At 39.2% G+C, this 18,511-nt stretch overlaps 1 protein-coding gene across 1 annotated transcript in view; it reads right to left on the bottom strand.

Annotated features, from left to right (window-relative positions):
- LOC118749174 (E3 ubiquitin-protein ligase listerin-like) overlaps nt 1-16,890 on the bottom strand; it is a 54,218-nt gene extending 37,328 nt beyond the window's left edge. The window contains exon 1 of the mRNA XM_036483950.1: nt 16,108-16,890. Coding sequence (XP_036339843.1) covers nt 16,108-16,712 — 605 coding nt within the window. The 5' untranslated portion in view covers nt 16,713-16,890. The remainder of the gene's footprint in view (nt 1-16,107) is intronic.
- Nucleotides 16,891-18,511: the final 1,621 nt, after the last annotated feature.

The raw sequence follows: 18,511 nt of genomic DNA, 5'->3' as shown, positions 1-18,511 counted from the left end.
TAACAAGAAAGCAACCCGCACCGCAAAGGAAGTATTCTGCCGCATCAGTCGGTATGAGCATTTTCTCTAAAACCGTTTGAGACATGAGTTGTAAACTCCAATAAATTAGTGATAGTAGATTTTCCTTTAGAAAACCCGTGTTGAGATTGTGAAATTGAAGAAGATATAGAATATGTCAGCAGATTAACAATAATTGCTTCGAATAATTTGGGGATAGCGGAGAGCTTCGCTATGCCTCGATAGTTTTCTATAGAAGACCTGCTGCCGTTTTTGTGAAATGGTATTATGAAAGACTCCTTCCAGGTTGACGGAAAAACGCCATGTTTAAGTGACAAATTGAATAGAGTTGTTAAAGGCTCGCAGATGTTCTCAGCGCAGTTTTTAAGAAAACAGGTCGGAATATGATCAGGTCCAGGCCTAAATGACGCTTTTAAGGTTTTTAAATAGTGTAAAACTTCATCGGAAGATATTACTGGAATATAAGCAGAGTTGATTGGACAAAGCTCGTACGGATAGTCTCCACTTATAGGGAAGTCTACAGAATAATTGGACCTAAGGAACTGGGCAAACATGTTGGCAATGAGTCGCTAGACACAGTGTTGCGATAATGCATAGCGGACGGAAAACCATGTACTTTACGCTTTGAATTTACGAAACCATAAAATGATTTAGGATTGTTAATTAAATTCTTCTTAATTTTAAATAAATATGAATTATAACATTTCTTATTTAATGAAAAGTAGCTATGCCGCAAAATTGAGTACTTTACGTAATCACTGTGTAAGCCCGTCCTTTTATACAGTTTAAAAGAATGTGACTTTTTATTTTTCGAGTTTTTAAGCTCTTTAGTGAACCATAATTGTATTGGTTCTTCATGAACAATATTACGTTTTGGCACATACTTTCGAAACAAATTGAAAACAGTATCACTAAAGTGCTCAACGCTACGCTCCACGTCATCTCTATATCGTCGCTCCCAACGAAGAGTAGCACATCTCAAATTACCGTGGAAGACTAGCACGTTTCACTGTTCGCGTCGAAGACTAGCACATTTCATTATTCGCGTCGAAAAGTAGCACATTTCAGATTTTCGCGTGGAAGACTAGCACATTTCATTATTCGCGTCGAAAAGTAGCACATTTTAGATTTTTGCGTGGAAGAGTAGCACTTAAGAATATTAAGTTAAATTAATCAAATTTACAGGAAATTTTGATATTTTACTTATCTTTAAATTGTGCACCAGAAGTTTATTAACACTTTTTTTAATTTTTTACTTTATTAAGCGTAAACAGCTCTATAAAACACAAAATTTAATCAGATCACAAAAAACACAGCTTCACAGCTTTGACGTTCGCATTATCTGAGTGTTTATGGCGTTAAGAGCTGTTGTTGTAATGTGCACTTTATGGAAACCATGCTGATGCTTCGCTGGGGTCAGGTGGTTCGTGAAATACGGGAGCAGCAAGGCCTCTAGTGTCTTCGCTGCCGGGGAAAGCAGTGTTATCGGGCGATAAGATTCTCCTTTGTTGACTGGTTGGCCCGGTTTGAGCAGTGGGACCATTCCCCCACCTTCCAATGTCTGGGATGATGAGAGTGGCCATTGACATATTGACGACCTCCGTTAGGTACGCTACTCCCGCAGGACCCAAATTTTTCAGCATCAACATGCATATTCCGTCGGGACCCATGGCTTTGGAGTCTTTCGCCTTCCCGATGGCCACCTGACCTGAACTTCACTGCTAGTGAAAGCAAGGGGCCCACAAGTTGTTGGCAGTTTGTGCAGCCTTCTGGCCACTCGACGCTTTGCTTTGTCCACCGGAGGATGCATTATGAACTGCCGGCTAAAATAGTTCGCGCATCGCTCCGGGTCCGACGAAGCATGGTCGCCGAAAGAAGTTTCGACCCTGTCGTCGTGCTTCGTCCGATTAGACAGTGACCTCACGGTTGACCAAACCTTACTCACACCAGAGGTGAAGTTACAAGTCTTCAGATGCTCGTCCCACTTTTTCCGTTTATGTACGTTCACAAGTTGCCGAGTTGAGATCCCTGATACGGGGATTTCCGGGATCGGCCTGACGAAGGTTGGCACGCTCATCGGCTAGAACAGCCGCTTCAGCAGGGAAGTTTGGACGGGGGTCCGTGATACATCCTGCCGGTACGAAGCGAGCTGCAGCAGCAGTGACAACCCTGCGGAACTTACGTTTACCAAGGAGGACGTCGGTTGGTGTGGGGAGCGCAGCGAAGGTGCTCTCACCCCCTTATTCTAGAACCCGAATTTTCGTAATTCGTAATTCGTAGCTACGCTACGAAAAACGAAAAACGAAAAATCCGCATGCTGCAACCCTTGCGGAAACATGTGCAGCATTGCGAACTATCAGTTGTTTTTCGAAGATAGCTGAATTAAGGAAAACAAAGTGGAAAGGAATTAAAAAAACACTCATGAAGTGCTTATTTATAGTAAAATTGTTTGATTTTACATATTTTGAAGGAAACGGTGGATTATATTGCATTTGCAATTATAGCAGCGGAGTAAGAGCGCGCTATGGGAATGATTTCACAAAGATACGCGGAGCTGTCGGGTATAGTAACCATGGGCGCGTCTATGTCAGCTTCTGGTTGAATTGTTGAACCACAAGCCAGAACTACTCCTATGCTTGAAGAACTAGTTCTCAATCCAGTTAATGCAATAACAGCTTCTTCCAAGCCATTGAAGACATGCACTTTGTTAGGTCCACCACCTGCTGCACTTGCTTCTGCCTTCGGCCACGCTAAGGGATTATAACCCTTACTAAGTAGAATTCTCCTTTCTGTGTTGCCGGAGAAGAAGGGCTTCCGCATGTCAAAGGTATACAACACTTGTTGTGCATTTCACTCCGGCTACGCCATCCACATTATTTTTGCGCAGAACCCACGTCGAAATTCGCAAAAAAGTGCATAGTGCAAACCGAATTTATTAATATGATAGTGCTCGGAAATTTGAAACATTTATTTTAAATAAAATTTTATTCCTTTGATTACACGTGATGTTAAAGTTTTTGGATTCGGATTATGCGTTAGGACACAACAACCGAAAATCATTGTACAAATAACTAAACCGGACCCAAGTTTCTCGAAAAGGGGCAACAAAGATTCTGTATTACTCGTTTATATAAAGCAGTGGATAAAAATATACTTATATGCGAAGGGCAAATTTATCTGTTTAAATAAACACCACTAATATTTCCTGCAAATACACATCGATTAACGTATTTTATCTCGCATCCGACACATAATTGTTTTCGTACAAAATTACGCAAAAAAGCGTACTTGTTCGTTTTTAGGCATGCCATTGTTACGAATTTCGAAAGTTCGAATATACGATTCGGATTGCAGCATACTATTTCTACGATTCGTAGCAAAATCCGAATACGAAAGTGTTGCAGAATAGGGGTGTCAGTAAATTACGCGAAGCCTTTCCAATCAGCTTTAGAAAAGTTGATATAGGTCCGGTGTTCCGCGGAAGAAAAGTCGGTTGGTTTATCGATCGAGATGACTATGGGCAGATGAAAAGTCAGCATAGGTCGCCATGATACGCTGTTTATCAAACCACGCTGACTATTGTTATGTCTGGCGAGCTGCAGCAGCTGCCCATAATCCTGGTGGGTGCGTCATCGTTCATTGTGCAGAATGTCGAATCGTCTATCTGCTCAGCCAAGTCAGTTCTCCTACGATCGTTTGACAGGCTTGAGTGCCGCAGATCGTGGTGCGCATTAAAGTCACCTACTACCATACGGTTTTCACCTCTGAGGAGCGCACCTATATCAGGGAAATATCCTGCCGAGCAGCAAGTGACAGGGGGTATGTAAACGTTAAATATTTCGAGCTCAACATCGTCTGACCGGATAGCAATGCCCTGACATTCTAGGGTGGTATCGCTGCGGTCGATGTCTGCTTCAATAAGACGATACTGCACGGTGTGGTGCATGATGAACGTTAAGCCATCACCATTATCTCGCTCGCGATCTCGACAGTGCACGTTGTTTTCGGCACAATTCAACAATGTTGAATTGCTGTGCAACTTCGTCTCTTGGACCGCAGCTGTCAATATACCATGCCTTCCCATGAAAACGGTTAGCTCCTGGATCTTGCTCTGAAGTCCGTTACATTTACATTGAAGGAACTTCATGTGGTTCGGCAGACGTGTTGTTATGCGGGGTGTGAGGGATGTGTGTGGCCTTGCCGCCATTGGCTGTGTGCGCTGATGTGGAGGTTACCGCCCTGTGGTGGTAGTGGGTGGCGTCGCAATTGGGGTTTTCGACCGTCCAATCTCGCGTGGTGCGCAGACTTGAACATGCCCTAAAGTGGCACCAGCCAAGGCAGGTGTTGCACTTGACTGATGTCACGTTACGGAATATCCTGGTCTGACATACCGTGCAGATTGTAGGAGGAACCAGTTATTGGCGGCGGCGTGTGGGTGGTGGTGCGGTTGTGTCTGTTGTGTGGTCTGTCGTGGTTGTGGTGTGGTCTATTGTGTTGTGGTGCTGTGGTGTTTGTGTTGAGCTGCTCAGATGGACTGGGGTTAGCCGTGAAGGCTGTGTAATGGCATCGCTAACAATACGGTAGCCCTGTTGGAACATACGTTCCACAGGTACATAAAACGACTGAAAAAAAGGAATGTTGAATTCAATTATAGATACGCTTTCATACGATACGGTAGTGTCCAATTTTGACGAAAAGCTCTTGTAGCTATTAAATAAAAAAGAAAATCATTTATCAATTGCAAAACGTTAAGTCTTTTTAATTATACGCGGAAGTAGTTGCCGCGCGGGAATTCTGTCTGATTAATAACAGAAAACTAATATTTGCTGAGTGCTCAACCTATTTTCATCGACCGGTAAGCACCCGGTAGGAACCCCTCATCATTTCAACAATTTGCCACGAGGCCGTGATTACTGGCGCCAAGGACTGGGCAGAGAAAGTGAGGTAAGTTCCATCTCCGCGGCAAGTTTTCCAAAGGTAAATGAGCGGGCTGAAGGCCCAACATGGCGACCGGGGCAGTGAGAGTGAATATACGCGCGAAAATGAAAAAATTTTCCTAGCGCCCTACACGGCAGGCGTGGCTGGCAAACACTATTTTGTACAGCACCACTGTAGACGGCCAAAATTTCATCTCAGTGGACCGTACCGGGCGGCAGTACTACATAAGCCGTGTAACGCCTTATAATACGGCGTGTTGCATTTTTGTGTGCTGTTTTTTACATAGGGACAGGGGCGTTAGCCGGGCGGGGTTCTCTTGGCATGTGAAGAGGTGCGGTGAGTCATGTTGCGACTCTCCACATGACGGGCATTAGTTGGGCACATCCTCATTAATTCTGCTCGTTCATATGTGCTGGTTATTGGATCTCTATCCTTCCTGTATATTGCATACGAGCTATCAACAACTTCACCATCCAAAATAGATGGATGTAACCAAGACTCTGATATACATAACAAGTCACGATGCCAACATGCTGAAATAGATAGAAAGTATTTCAGTTTAGTTATCAGTCCTCTTACGTTCTGGTAGTAAACCAGCAGATCTTGTTTGGTTTTTGTGTTTTTTCTCGTGCCCCTGAAATCCAGACACGTTCACAATCCTTGGAATACCATTGATATACCTGATTGTCTTGTTGGCTTCACCATTATTTTTAAGAGCCTCCAGCTCGTTGCGCAAATTATTTATATGGGTTTGCTGCGCGCGAGTCAGATCTGGCTTAAAATATACGTTGTTATTTTGCCGTTAATACGGTATTGACAACATATGTTGCTGTGTCAAATTTCACGACGTCAGCATAAGCGGTATGAGAATTTCAGTTTGTATGGGCGGTGCCACGCCCTCTTTCCCATTATCTACCACTTTTCGCCATAAGTACGTTATTGATATCATATATAGCTGTGTCAAATTTTAGGGCGTGAGCATAAGTGGTTCTAGAGATAACCGATGTGAGAATTTTAGTTTGTATGAGCGGTGCCACGCCCCCTTTTCCACAATCTAACACTTTTCGCCGTAAGTACGGTATTGGCAACATATGTTGCTGTGTCAAATTTCAGGACGTTAGCATGGGCGGTTCCAGAGATAAGCTATATGAGAATTTCAGTTTGTATGCGCGGTCCCACCTCTGTTCCAAAATCTACCACTTTTCGCCGTAAGTACGGTATTGACAACATATGTTGCTGTGTCAAATTTCAGGACGTTAGCATACGCGGTTCCAGAGATAAGCAATATGAGACCAGGGCATGAATCACGTAACTTTAAAACGATAGTCGTTCAAACGATACTGACAAAACGACCTCGTAAAAACACTGATTTATGCATTTGCGTTGCTGTTACGTGTTACTGTTACGTGAAGCAAAACTAGAAAAATAGTTGACAATATCGCACAAACGATCAAACAATTTTTGGTTTTCTTGAAGCAACACAATCTCCACACGATATTGTTCAGATGATTGTCGTCATACGTGATTCATGCCCAGTTTTCGCCGTAAGTGCGGTGCGGACTACATATGTTGCTGTGCCAAATTTCAGGACGTTAACATAGCTGGTTCCAGAGATGAGCGGTTCCAGAGATGAGCGGTTCCAGAGATGAGCGGTATGAGAATTTTACTTGGTATGGGCGGTGCCACAACCCCTTTTCCCATTATCTACCACGTTTCGCCATAAGTACGCTATTGATATCATAAATAGCTGTGTCAAATTTCAAGACGTTGGCATAAGCGGTTCCAGATATAAGCGGTATGAGAATTTCAGTTTGTATGGGCGGTGCCACGCCCCCTCTTCCAAAATCTACCACTTTTCTGCGTAAGTACGGTATTGACAACATATTTTACTGTGTCAAATTTCAGGACGTTAGCATAAGAGGTTCCCGAGATAAGATAATTTCAGTTTGTATGGGAAGTGCCACGCCCACTTTCCCAGTACCTACCATTTTCACCGTAAGTAGGGTATTTACAATCTATGCATCTATGCTAACTTTTAGTTCACCAGCATAATTGGCTTTAGAGATATAGTGGTTTTCACATTTGAGTCAATATGTCAGATGCCACGCCCCCTATGTATCGGGGTTAACATTTCTGGATTAGAGGAAGTTATATCCTTTAAATCGGTGTAAGTTTCATTGAAATCGAGCGAAAGGTGCCTTCAAAAAAGGGATTGCAAAATTTTCATGAGGCGTATTTATATATAGATTACATCGGTGCAAGCACTGCAAATGTATGTCAAAGGCACCATCTTTGTTGTTGTAGATACTTGTTTATTCTTCTTCGCAATACTCTGCTAGTTGCCCACCGGTTTCTTGGCCAGTAAGTCAAACTATCAAATTATCAAATGTTCCAGATTAGTGTCTAGCCGCCAAAAAGTAAGAAAACAAATGCAAAATCATACATTTTTCACAATTTTCTAACACTTCGCTACACCAACGAAAGCAAAATTCTGTTCTACAGAAAATTCGATACTCAACGAAAATTTCGACACCCTTGCATAGCTCATAATACGAATTTCACTTTCCATCTTCGATCTTCGATAGCCAGCGAAGATCGAAAATCGAATGCAACTCATAATAGGGGCCTATGTATATAATGTATACACATTGCGAGAAAAGGTAAAAAACGAAATGATGGCAATTTTTTTTTATAAAAATGTATGTTTTTCTTTAAAAAATACGTAATTAACTATATTAACAGATATGTTTATCAGAAAGAGCACAAAAATACCGTTAATTTGATATATGACTTGTAGCACAAAAATTCTTGTGGACATCATATTTGACAAAATATATATAAAAATAGAGTTTTATATGAAAAATGAAAAGCGCCGTAGGCGAAAATTTGGAATAAGAAATCGCGCGATAGAAAATCTTACTCTCTTTAGTTTTTACAAAAATTGAATTAAAATTAAAAAAGTACTAAAGAAATATATACAAACCATTTTTTTTTTTATCACTTTATTTGTTACTAGCAGACCCGGCGAACTTCGTCCCGCCCAAAATTTTTATATGTTTTATTGAAACTTTTTGGTCCAACATTTTCACCAACAATTCACGTTTATGATTTTCATTGGCACATTTGTCTGCTAAGATTAAGGTTTGGTGGTAATTTGCCGCTTTAAATAACCTAAGGAAAGTGTTATATACGTTCTTAAAATTCTCCAGTTGTGCGGCATTTCATAGCACGGTTATTCGCAAAGCGAAATAAATTTTTTCCTCTTCACTCCCTGGCGGCAACAATGACCCGGTTCTATAGTGAATGCCCTAGAAGCTTTACAGTAGGTGGCAATTTCAAAATGGGTGCGAATCATTGTTCTGTACCTTAAAAGTTTGAACGCATAATAATATTGGAAAATCACATCCATTGGGCCAATTGCAACGCAGGACCGTCGATATACTCAATGGTGCAACAGGTCGATTTAATCTGACCTTCACGGCCCCTTTTCTCACTTGGCTATTTTTAGTAATAGCTCGACTTCAGCACCACTTGGCAGCACGTTTTTGCAATAGTATTGCATACATATGTAAAACATTAGCCAAATCGGATCATAAATAAGATTTTTAGTAATAACTCAACTACAGCGCCAACTGTCGGATTAAATTGTGAAACTAAACCATCCAGAGACCCACTCAAATACACAAAAAGTTTCGTTAAAATCCGTACAACCATTTAGGAGGATTTCACTCACAAACACACCTACAGAAGAATAAAAAAATTCGTTTAAAGATAGCTAAAGGTCGGTAGATTTCTAGGCCTCACACCCCTTTTCAAATAGCCCAAATTTTCTCCATGAGTATGGGCTTGATTTCAACTATATACATATCTCCATACGAAGTTCCAGTACTGTACCATGAATACTTTCAGATATATGCAGTATAAAAATTCGATTTATATGGGAGGAGCCACGCCCTCCTTTCCAACAGCTGCCCTCTTTCTTCATGAGTGTGCGATTAATTTCGTATATCTCCACACCAAGTTCCAGAACTCTACCATGAACACTTCCAAAGATAGGCAGTATGAAAAATTCGGTTTGTATGGAAGATGCCACGCCCCCTTTTCCAATAGTTCCAATTTTTCTCCAAGAGTATGCGATTTATTTCGTACATCTCCATACAAAACTCTAGAACTCTACCAAAAAATTTCCAGAGATAAGCAGTACGAAAAATTCGGTTTGTATGGGAGATGTCACACCCCTTTTTACTATAGCTAAAATTTTTCTCCAAGGGTATGCGATTTATTTCGTATATCTCCATACCGATTTCCAAAACTCTACCATGCACACTTTCAGAGATATGTAGCATGAGAAATTCGGTTTGTATGGGAAGTGCCACGCCCCCTTTACATATAGATTTTTTTTCAGCCTAAAACCATCCTTGGGACACGTGCGGCAGGTGGCAGTTTCAAAAAAATCGGTTCAGCCACTCTCGAGCCTTGCGAAAACTAACAAACGGCTTTCTAAATATAAATTAGTTGAGATATACTATATATTATAATTATATGTTGACAGTATCCGTTGTTTCTGATTGGCGCAAAAAAATCTTGCCTAGTGACGAATTCGCCCCTTGATATGGTCGTTACTTAAAGCTATTTATATTCGAAATTGCATGAAAATTGGAAAACAGGAATCTATAAGCTTATCCAGGCAAAAAGCTACCTATGCACCGAATTTTAAGCAAATCGGGCCATAAATACGATTTCTTCGAACAGATCGGTCCCTGGTCCACTTCTCGGACAAAATGGATCATATATGCTAATATATGCTAAAAAGGTACCTACGTACCGAATTTTAAGCAAATCAACCGTAAAAACGATTTTTTCGAATAGATCAGTCCCTGGTCCACTTCTCGGAAAAAATTGACCATATATCCTAATATATGCTAAAAAACTACTTACGTACCGAATTTTAAGCAATTTGGACCATAAATGCGATTTTTGGAATAGATCGGTCCCTGGTCCACTTTTCGGAAAAAATTGATCACGTATGCTAATACATGCTAAAAAGCTATCTGCGCACCGAATTTTAAGCAAATCGGACCGTAAATTCGATTTTTTCGAATAGATCGGTCCCTGGACCACTTCCCGGAGAAAATGGGGCATATATGCTAATATATGTTAAAAAGCTACTTACAGTACTAAATTGTAAGCAAATCGGACTATAATAAGATTTTTTCGAATAGACCGGTCCCTGGTCCACCTACCCGAAAAAAAGTAAAATTTTTTTAGCCTAAAACATGGTGGTTACCGAAAGCTATTTGTACACAAAATTTCATGAAAATCGGACCAGCCGTTCGCGAGATTACCTGTTACAAAAAAAAGGGACTTCTCTTTATATAATTAGTATAGATAGTATAGATAAGATTGAATTGTAGAATTAAATGATTAATCAAGCTACGCTATCCACAGTATTTTTGCGTAGAATTCCTTTCTGCGTAGACGGCCTTCGGCCGCGCTTAGGGATTATAACCCTCACTACGTAGAATTCTTCTTTCTGTGTTGCCAAATAAAAGGGGCTGAACACCTTTTGCAGAGAACACCTTTCTGCGTAGGCGGCCTTCGGCCGCGCTTAGGGATTATAACCCCCACAACGTAGAATTCTCCTTTCTGTGTTGCCAAAGAAAAGGGGCAGAAAACCTTTTGCAGAGAACACCTTTTTGCGTAGGCGGCCTTCGGCCGCGCTTAGGGATTATAACCCTCACTACGTAGAATTCTTCTTTCTGTGTTGCCAAATAAAAGGGGCTGAACACCTTTTGCAGAGAACAATAACATTAATACAGTTGTTTTATTGCACTGCTGGCAGTTGTACTTAAACCTATCTATATAAAATTATATGCCAAATTAAAGGTATTTTTATGGTCTTTCCAATAAACATATTTGTTAATATAGTTAATTACGTATTTTTTGACGAAAAACATACATTTTTATAAAGAAAATTGCCATAGTTTCGTTTTTACTTTTTCTCAAAATATTTATTTATTTATTTATTTATTTGTTTAATATTTTATAAATGAATTTATAAAATATTGTGGGGTGCAGGTGGACAGATCTCAGATGTCTATCAGATGCATTGAACGATGTTGTTGTGGGCCGATAGAGCCTTCTTGACGATTGTGATGCTTTCGCTTGTGCTGCAGTCCAGAGCTTTATGGGATGGAGAGTTCTGGATATTGGGCAATGAAAAAGGATGTGTTCAGTGTCCAATTTGACCAAACAAGAGGTACTCACTCAGGTCCATTCTGGTTTAGTGGTGTTTAGTGGAAAATAGCGTTGTTCCAAGTCTGACTCTAGCAAGTGTAACGCATTCCTCACGGAAAAAGTTGGGATTATAGTTCGGTCTTGATAGTGTTGTGTTGTGAACCCTTAAAAAGTTGCGAGCGATGCTCCACTCAGCTGACTTTGTTACAGATTGCTTAGCGAAGTAACATGAAATGATTGCTGTATCTATACATTGAGGCTCGTAGATTAGAGGAAGGCGTGCAGCTTCTTTCGTTGCGATGTCTGCCAATTCGTTTCCCAGTATACCAGCATGCCCTGGTACCCAGAGAATTTTTAGCGGCTTGGTGAGATTAGTATTGCCGAAAATGAAGTTAAATACGTTACCACTTTTCCTAGTTAGCACTTTAATAACGCTGAGGCTATCCGAGCAAATCAATGTTTTATGGTTGGTTTTCAAAATATGTTTGCATTATATACATAGATATATATATTGAATGAAAGGTCCTTCAATTACAATCCCAACTGTGTCCATAAAATCGGTCCAATAGTTTTCAAAATATAAGCTTTTGAAAATGTTGGAAATTCCACGTTTAGCCCCCCTAGCGCCGCCCCTGTCAATTTGAACCAAAAAAAAAAGTTTACCATTAAACTCAGAAGAAAGGGGTGCACCACGTCTACGTTTTCTTTTTTCTCTAGCTCAAGAGTCGGTATTCTTTAGATATGCCCACTGTAGTAAGCAACACTGAGGGCTCCAGAAATCTACAAAAATGATGCGTATACAGACTGCGTTTAAGTATACGTTCTGCGTTCTTGACTAATTTCAGCTTTAACTTGTTGAAAATTAAAGACGTCCGTCCACTTACATGTGCAAATACCAAAGTGATTTTTCTTCACAACATGCGTACAATTCAGTGTATCTTAACTTAGGGCGGGACCACACTTTACAACTTTTACATAGAGTGTTCAGTAACCGTATAGGTTTGATTATTACATGGGTAGGGGGATTTACTTCGAAGGCCTTGGGCTAAACCTCAGTTTTCGCTTACCGAACCATTGTAGCGTCTTTCAAGCAGAGCTAAACGCCATAATGGAGGCGGCTCGGTGGCTCATAACCTCCGCCTCTCCAGGACGGCCTATTGCCATCTATTCTGACATCCAGGCTGCTATCAAAACTCTCAAATCTAACAGAAAACGTCCATAGTAACCATCAAATCCTTGATTGTTGTATGGGTCCCTCGACATAGGGACATTCCTGGCAACTGCCTAGCCGACGAGCTGGCAAGGAAGGGGAAGGAAATATTTGAAGTCAATTCTGCTCAGAATGCGGGCATACCTGTAACCTGCAAACACACTCCACCATTGCGGCTGAACTCATCGAGGAGGTAAATACTTGGTGGGCTGTGGAAACCACCTGCCATACTACCAGGCAAATTTGGCCAAAAATTGATATAAGGCGATAAGGCTCTTACTAGGCTGGACCGCTCCTATCTCAGATTAGTAGTCAGGGTAATCACCGGACACTGCCTGCTGGGCACACACGGAAAAAAGTTAGGATATCCAACCAACGATTTTTGCCGCAGTTGCAGAGACGAGGAAGAGGTGGGAACATCGAACACTATCTCTGCCATTATCCCGTCCTGGCCAACATGCGCAACCAATGCTTCAAAAAGTACTTTCTAGATTGTTTGGCCGACTTGGACTCGGCGAGCGAAACAAATGGCTTTGACCAGTGGTATCACAACGGGCTTTTCCAGCCCACATGTGATAAGCGCTCTGCGCGGGCAGCCACTCTACATCAGGCAACCCTTTTCAAAAAACTAAAACCACATAAAAGTAAAGACCTCATTTTTGAAAATCGAACGAACGATACAGATTTGATGACATGAACAATCGCGGCGTTAAATATTTAACGCCTTAAATCACCGAACTCAATTAATAAGTCTCATTTTAATAAAAGTCCCATATAATTATTATGAGAAAACGTAAATCATTTCCGTCATAAAATAAACGTCCCACGAGACGAAAAAAAATAGAAATTCCATATAATTATTATGAGAACACGAAAATAATTTCCATCGTAAAATAATCGTGCCGTGAGACGAAAAAAATAAAAGTCCCAGATAATTATTAGAAGATGAAAAAGTTTTTAGTCTAACGATTTTCGTCTCAGAAGACCAAAACCGCTTTTCATTGTGCAGTAATAATTATACAGCAATATTTAATTTTATTATTTCTTATAATCGTCATTCTGACTACACACCGGGCAACCGTTGAAGCAACGTGTTGAGGCAACCTGTTTTTCTTCTTCAATATACACGAGGCAACCGTAGAGGCAACCATTACAGCAACCTCAGTAGTGTGTGCTCTGTTATGAAATGAAGATACGGAAGAAAATTTTGTTTTCTATCAAAACACCGTTTCAGCTCAACTGTTTTCAATGAGTTAAGCCAATAAACTCAATACACAACGATAAACAGGAGGCAACCGACACGGCAATCCACACAAAATATTTTGATACGTGTTGAGCCAACTTGTTTTTCTTCTTCAATACAAACGAGGCAACCATTGCGGCAACCTCAGTAGTGTGTGCTCTGTTATGAAATGAAGATATGGAAGAAAATTTTGTTTTCTACCAAAACACCTTTTCAGCTCAATTGTTTTCAATGAACTAAGCCAATAAACTCAATACACAACGACACACGCGAGGCAACCGACGCTGCAAGCAACACAATACATCAAAATATTTTGATTTTCGGGCAGTGTTCCGACTATATGGAGGCAGACGGAAACAATAGTTAACCTGCTCCGATTTCGCTGAAACTTGGCATGTGCTCTAACTTTACTTAGGAATAGGGAATTATGAAATTTGGTAACTCTTGTGGGCGGAAGCATAAAATTTCCTCCGATTTCGATGAAATTTATTTTGTGCTCTCTATTTTATTAGAAAAATCTAAATATAAAATATGGGGAAGATCGGATAACTATAACGTCTGCAACTCGCAAAATATATGGGCCCATCATTAAATGTTATGGAATTTCGGTTAATTTTTGGTTCCTGCTTTCCACTCTCAGGAAACAAAGCTTATACTTCAAAATTGCATAGGTGTATATATTCTCTTTTCCATCAATGTTTGGTGAGATTTTTCCATTGTTCGAAAAATGTATTAGCGAAATTACGCAAAAAGAAGTTGAAAATCAAAAATTAAGAAAATGTAAAATGACATATATTTGCAAAGTCACACGAAATGATCCAATTATATATTCGAAAGCTACATACAATTCTCTTAATCATACGTCTAATTTCAAGACATAATTTCAGATACATTTCAAAGTCAATTCTTTGAGAAGAAAAATAGGAAAATTCCAAATAAATCATAAATACTTTCACCTGAAAATTCCACGACACTTAAAGTATTGATTTTTTGTGAAATGTACCGTTCGTGGAGAAGAGGGGTGAGTAAATGAAGTGAAATTTTATATTTATGACTTTTACTTTTCCCTCTCGAAGCCCAACTGGTTTACTTTAGTAACTGTCACCATGACTTTTTTCCACCTGCCTCCATATAGTCGAAACACTGTGCGACGGTTGCGGCAACACGAATTTCTATGAGCACAATGTTATGGGCTGCTTTTGCTTTCTTGTAAAAGCACATTTAGCGCATTTAGCTCTAAATGCTACTCTAAATGTACATTTATCCATACGAAATTCGTCACCTAAATGTAACTAAATGCAACTCCGTTTTTGCATTAAGAATCTAAATGCTAAAAGCAACCCTGTGATCTTCCAAAATTTCCAGGATTCGAACATGGTTTAATGAGAAAAAGTGGCAACATTGCTTTTTCGCGTATACAGTGGCTAGCTGCGTTTCAGTGATCGCCGATTGAGATTTCATTTATTATTTTACATTATTTGGATTAAGAAAATTTACGCAAATTCAACATCGACGTGATGCTGATAGAAATCTGGATCAATTTCTGATCAACTCTGTTTGTTTTGTTTCCTAATTAAGTGAGGAAATTTTAATTGACAGCACCGACAAATGAATATATACACAAACAAATGTTCGGTTATGGTTAAAACAATTCAAGTTTTTGTATTGAATTTTTGGTTTAAAATTTATTTTTTCCTTTCCTGTAGGTTTTTTTGCACATTATCTTCTGCGTGAGAATTGATCGTAGTAGATACGGATCTGAATAAGCGAATGGAACACGGCTGTTTGTTAAAAGCATACGATTGCGAACTCGCGTAAATGTGCATTTGCTAAATGCGATAGCATGAACGCTCTTCGAAAACATATGTTCGAAAGTGCTAAATGTTGCATTTTAAATGCAGCAAAAACGCTACATTACATACGAGACAACGGTTGAAGCAACATGCCCTGGATGCTTCTACGTTTGCCTCGTGTGTAGTCAGCATGGTCTCTGGTTGAAATGTCTTTTAAAATAAGAGAAAATTTCCCTATAAGTTATTTCGCCACGTACCAAGTGTACCTTAAATAATGTGCTTGTACCGAATGTACGTTCAAATTTAAGAAGCTGAAGAGTAATTACAAGTCTACCTAGTTTTACATCACTTTTTCGAACCACTTGTTCGCTTCTTCCTTTTATTCTTTAAAATTATTCTTTATACTCTCATTCTCATAACAATGTGACGACACACCCAGTTGCTCTCTGCTCGATTGGCGCAATCTTGTTCTCTATCATTCTTGCGTCATAACCGTCTTATTTTCATAGAGTAGATTTTAAAGCGTTGAAAAATGTTTGGTTGTTGTTGTAAATCACCTAAACACTTGTAAAAGCTTTAAAGTTTTCCATTATGATACTATCGTTGAGAAACATTGTGAACCCCCGGATACTCGTATAAAAATATTTAATAGTATGAATATTACTAACCTTAACATGTTAGAGCCACGTTTTCCATAGTTCCAAAAGTTTTCATGCTCGAGTATTGTACGCAATATTATATGGGATTTTGAAGAAAGCTCCGTGGTCTTAGTATGTTTAGTGAAAAAGGAAAGCATCTCAAGACTCCCATAAATCAAGTTGTGATAAAGACTGCTATCTTCTGTGCTTTGCTTATCTAATTTTTTTGGCGGCCTCGAAAGAATGTCGTGTATATGATCCAGAATCTCAAGCTGGCAGTGCAAGCAAACTTCTTGAATACGATTGGATTTAGCATTAAAAATGTCATAAAAACTTGAACGGGCAATTTTGGCAGCAGGAGCATAATTATCAAACTGAGAAAATAGCCAAACAGGTACCAACTGTTTCAAGTAAGGCGCCATCATACGTTTACATTTCAATGCTAACACTTTCTGTACCTCCTGTGTTAGCTCCCGTACGTTATGAGCCGGATTGTGGGCAAGATCGAGATAGATTTTAGACCACAATGATAAGATTTGTCCCACCTCTTCAAGACTAGCGTAATTTATATCGTCTATCAATTCTTCCAATGCCTTTTTTTTGGTAATTGGATCCTTTTTATTTAGTTTCCGCATCGCGTTATGAAGGTTTGTGTTAGGTGTGCATTCATTTATATGGTATTCACTAGATGTCACTCTTTTATTCGATACATTTTTGTTTTTTAATTGTGTGGGAAAGCAAATTGAGCTCTGACAACCCAGTGACTCCGCACTACGACTACTACTGGATGGCTGAAATAATAAATAATTTTTGTAATATCCGTAAAAATATGCATGTACTACGAACATTGTACATTTAATTAAGAGTAAATAACTTTATCCCGCTTTTAATTTGTAACAATACTCTTGGCAGTTACTCCTAAAAAGTTTGATAAAAATTGTTAACAATGTGTAATCTACTGAGCGATGCACAGTAGTTCAGAGCAGAGACTGGCATGCGTTGAACGCCAACTATTGCATACTCAATCGATGCTGCTGCTTTGTATGACTGAGCAGCGCGTTGACTTAATGACAATGAAGAAGTGTAATTTATTTGCCAATTTACAAATGTGTTTTGTGTAAGTTACTTTATTTTAGGTACATAGCACGTTAAAAGTTTCGTGAAGATTTGAGCACTCGAAATTAGGTCACCATTGATGGAATTGAAGAGCTTCATATTCGTACTCTGCCCTAGATTAGCATTTAAGTTGCATTGCAAAATATATCACATAGATAAAAATGTATATCACACTGAATAAAGAAAAATATACATATTTAAATTATAAAATAATAAAATTCTATTGCAAAACAAATCCAAATTAACGCTTTTGTTTTGGTTTTCTAGCTCAATAATAATGCTCTCAGTGAAGCATTTTCTGTTCACGAAAATCTTGATGATGTGTTCCAAAATTAGCTCCGAGCAACTTAAAATTTTGGCTGAAGTGAATTAACTTCTTACTGCTCTTGTTAATTAAAAAAAAAAGAAAAAAGTCTAATTTCGGCGAAGCCGAACATTAAATACCCGGCACACGTATTAAATATAGTTTCTTCACCTTTTCGAAAACTACCGTTACATGGTAAACAGGGAGGGTTTTACTCCTATTTCACACATCTTCGCTGGTATGTCAGTTAGACTTAATGAGATGATCTTACATACATAAACTGACCAGAATATGTTTCCGTACAGTGTTTTTTTAATATTTGCAATGTTTTTCGTAATAAATTTTGTTCGTTAATTTTTAATAGGAATATAGTTCATGTTTTGTTTTTGTTTTTGGCCTTTGAATTTTAAATGATGAACCATTTTTAACAAGCTCGAGGCCCAGCAACCAGTCGACCAGGCACAATCAAGAGTTCCTGAAGATGACCTCAGATTGAGGTCGTTGATTTTTGAGATTTTTTTTTGCTGATGATGTTTCAAATTTTCCCCATATAATGGATGCATTGTAGAAATTAGAAGTGCCTTATTTGTATAGACTTGCTATTTTATTGCAAAACGGAAAACTTCTACACGTCGGTATAACAAAAGTCTAACAGCCCTATTCGCGTGTTATCACAGTCAGTTGTCACAATTCAATTGTCATTATCGTGTCATCAACTGTTGTCATAGGTATGCACATTCAATAATGACAAGCGAAAACTTCGTTTTATTTGCCAATTGCGGCGAAAGTTTCTCTATGGTAAAACAGCTGTTCTTTGTTTACATTTTAGTTGTTCTTTTTGACCGCCACTGCAACAGACGGGATTTCTTTTAAATAAAATACACCACAGCAATGGATTACGAAACGCCGGAAAAGTGAGTAATTTTATAATAGGAAAATTTATTTCAATTTATTATGAATTCGTCTAGTAACAGGCGTGGAAAATATGAGTGCACCACACAAGAGCAGCAGCAG

Source organism: Rhagoletis pomonella, unplaced genomic scaffold, assembly GCF_013731165.1.
Source record: "Rhagoletis pomonella isolate Grant_MI unplaced genomic scaffold, Rhpom_1.0 Rhpom_scaffold_00014, whole genome shotgun sequence".
Taxonomy (NCBI): Eukaryota; Metazoa; Arthropoda; class Insecta; order Diptera; family Tephritidae; genus Rhagoletis; species Rhagoletis pomonella.
Note: the sequence above shows the minus strand (reverse complement) of the source record. Positions and strands in the feature narration are given on the sequence as shown.